The sequence below is a fragment of the Cucumis sativus genome, chromosome 5, assembly GCF_000004075.3.
Source record: "Cucumis sativus cultivar 9930 chromosome 5, Cucumber_9930_V3, whole genome shotgun sequence".
In the NCBI taxonomy this organism is placed as follows: domain Eukaryota; kingdom Viridiplantae; phylum Streptophyta; class Magnoliopsida; order Cucurbitales; family Cucurbitaceae; genus Cucumis; species Cucumis sativus.
This window is the reverse complement of record NC_026659.2, coordinates 5,097,947-5,100,697: the sequence shown is the minus strand read 5'-3', so window position 1 is coordinate 5,100,697 and position 2,751 is coordinate 5,097,947. Positions and strand designations below refer to the sequence as shown.

At 35.6% G+C, this 2,751-nt stretch overlaps 1 protein-coding gene across 1 annotated transcript; it reads right to left on the bottom strand.

The window, feature by feature from the left end:
- Nucleotides 1-326: 326 nt before the first annotated feature.
- LOC101218335 (probable glycosyltransferase At5g03795) lies at nucleotides 327-1,400 on the bottom strand. Its single transcript, XM_011657877.1, has one exon. It carries the CDS (start codon nucleotides 1,398-1,400, stop codon nucleotides 327-329), a length of 1,074 nt encoding a protein of 357 aa, XP_011656179.1.
- Nucleotides 1,401-2,751: the final 1,351 nt, after the last annotated feature.

The following is a 2,751-nucleotide window of genomic DNA, read 5'->3' as shown; positions in this document are numbered from 1 at the left end:
ACAATGGATAATTACAAATTTACAACCCATTTTGAAAATTATTTTCCAGTCACAAGACTCTTCCATGTTTTGAATAAACAATTCAAAGGAGAAAAATCAGAAGAAGAAGAAGAAGAAGGGTTATATTTATTTATTTTCAGATTAAGAATATTCCCCTAGAAAAATGCAACTTCAAATCTGAGCCCTAAAATATTTTCACATATTTCAATTATAACCCAATCTGGACCGTCCATATTTAGTTACGCATATATTTTTACTCAAGTGGGGCCGGGGTTCAGCCCTAGCCACGTCAGATGAATCAGAATCCACACACGAAGTTTCCATTTTCAGTTCTGGGCCCACTCTCTTCTATCGGCATATCTAACGGCATGCCTTCTCACCCAAAGCTGGTACGCCACCGTATTGAAAGCATCCAACGGCTGAGGCGGCGAGTTCCACACAAAATGCTGTGCTGCCGCCGCACCCAACTTTTTCATCCTGTCTAGTCTTTCTCCATCTACCCGCCTTAATACCTTCTTCACACCTTCAATTCCGCCGCCACCGGCCACGAACACCGCCATTTCCTCCCACCGCACAACGTCCATCAATGGCAAGTCCTGAATCCAACGGTCCGAAATCACCACCGGCACACATCCAAATCTTAAAGCCTCCCCGATCCCCGAAACATCGCCGCCCTCGTATTCGAACAAACAAAAGTCACTTTTCGCCAGTTTATCCCCGTAACACGACGGCGTACGCGGCGGCTCCGATTCCATTAAAAACTCAGGATCTTCAATTAATTCCTTCACCAAAGACAAACCCTTCACCCAACCATACCCAACAAAACCCAACATTCTCTCACTCACCGTCGACGCACTCACTGGCGTCGAAACTAAAGTGGAAACCGGCGGTAAGGAAACATCCTTATGAGGAATAAACTTCCCGGGAGAAACAGGGAATGAGGAGACCTGAATAGCGTTTTTCTTCAACTCAACAACGTTCCGGTCAGAGATGTAGCCGATGCCGGACGACGACAGAAAGAAGTGATCGGCGCCGAGAGTCCGATTCCAGTAGGGCAGATCGGTACGGAGCGTGCGAATCAAACGTGCTAGAGAGCGGGTGGAGATATGAGGGGAAAAGGGAATGAAAAACAAATGGGCTTGGTCAGGATCGTGAGTAGTGTATGGGCTGTTAAGAAGCGATTTGTAGAATAGCGATTCGGCTTGAGAAGAAAATGAAAATGGGTTGAACGGAATGTAAGTGAAGATTCTTAAATTTGCAGACATGGAGTTGTAATTCTTGAGGAAAATGGGAGAGAGATATGGAGAAGGAGAAGGAGAAGGAGAAGGAGAAGGAGTTATGGGTGTGAAGAGGAGAGAGAAAGAGAGGAGAAGAGAGAGAGTGATGAGAGAAGAAGCCATTGTTGAGAGTGAAAGGATTTTTGCAGAGAGTAATGGGTTTTGAGAAGGGGAGGTTGATGAAGATGAATGATGGGAGTTGAATTTTCTTAAGTGATGGAAGATTATTATTGTGAGAAATTTGAATAAAATAGTATAGATGGAATTTGGAATTGTCAAATACGGGCAAAGCTGACGTCCGCCGCCGCCGGCACCGTCCGCCGGCACCTTCCTTTCTCTGCCTTTGTCCCCGCTGGTTTTTGTATTTATTTCATTACATACGTATATAAGGTTAAAATTTAAATGTGTATTATATGCTTTATCATTGGGTACCGAATTGAATCATATCATTATTAATCTTTTTAGGGCATTTGAGCCATATTATTTTAAAATGTATGATCTAATATTATTTATAATTTGTCTTATAATATTCTGTGGTACGGCTGAAATCATTTAAAGGGGAGAAAATTAGTTGTATATAATTTTTGATGAAGAAAAATTGAATCCTTTGATTAAATGGGTGATTATAAGATTTGACCTTTCTAAACTAAATTACGTATTAATCAATAATGTGTTGTTTCTTCTTAAATATATATATTTTAGCATTAGATTAGATTAGATATTAATTTATTGATCATGGTGATATTGATTGGAAAGTACATATATATAATTATATATCCTTATCTTCAATTACTTTGTCTTCTCTAAATTTCCATTATACCACTTAATGTTGAATAAATTCATGAGTTGAATATATATTTAGTCCCTAGAAAATTGTTTTTTTTCTTTAATTGTGTTTAAAAAAATGAAAAGATGCATTGTTTTTAATTATAATTTTAGGGTCATACCATAAACGGGGCGCGGAGTTTAGATGACAAACTGCCTCCGAAGAAAAGAAGGTTTGACTAATCAATTGGATTATCTTTTCTCTCCTTCTACACGTTTTCCTCCCTAATTTCTTCTTTTCTTTTTCCTTTTTCTTTTCTTTTTAACTAATTATTATAAATAAAAATAAAAAGTTAGAAATATTTGTAAAAATACCAACAAACAAAAATTGATATCTCAATTATAGTCGGTGATAAATTTAAATTTTTGATATATTTTATAAATATTTTACTTCACTGCCTCTTATTTTTAATTCCATTACTACTCTAACTTTTTCTAAGTTTATGGCTTTTTTATTAGTTATTATTAATTTATTTATAAATTTAATTAATAAATATATATATATTTATATATATGTATTAAAAATATGAATTAATGTTTAGAAAAATTATTTTAAATAAAAACTTCTAAAGATAAATTAAAATAAACTAATATAATTTCTATCTATTGTATCTTCATCTATCACAATATAATATTTTTTACTATATTT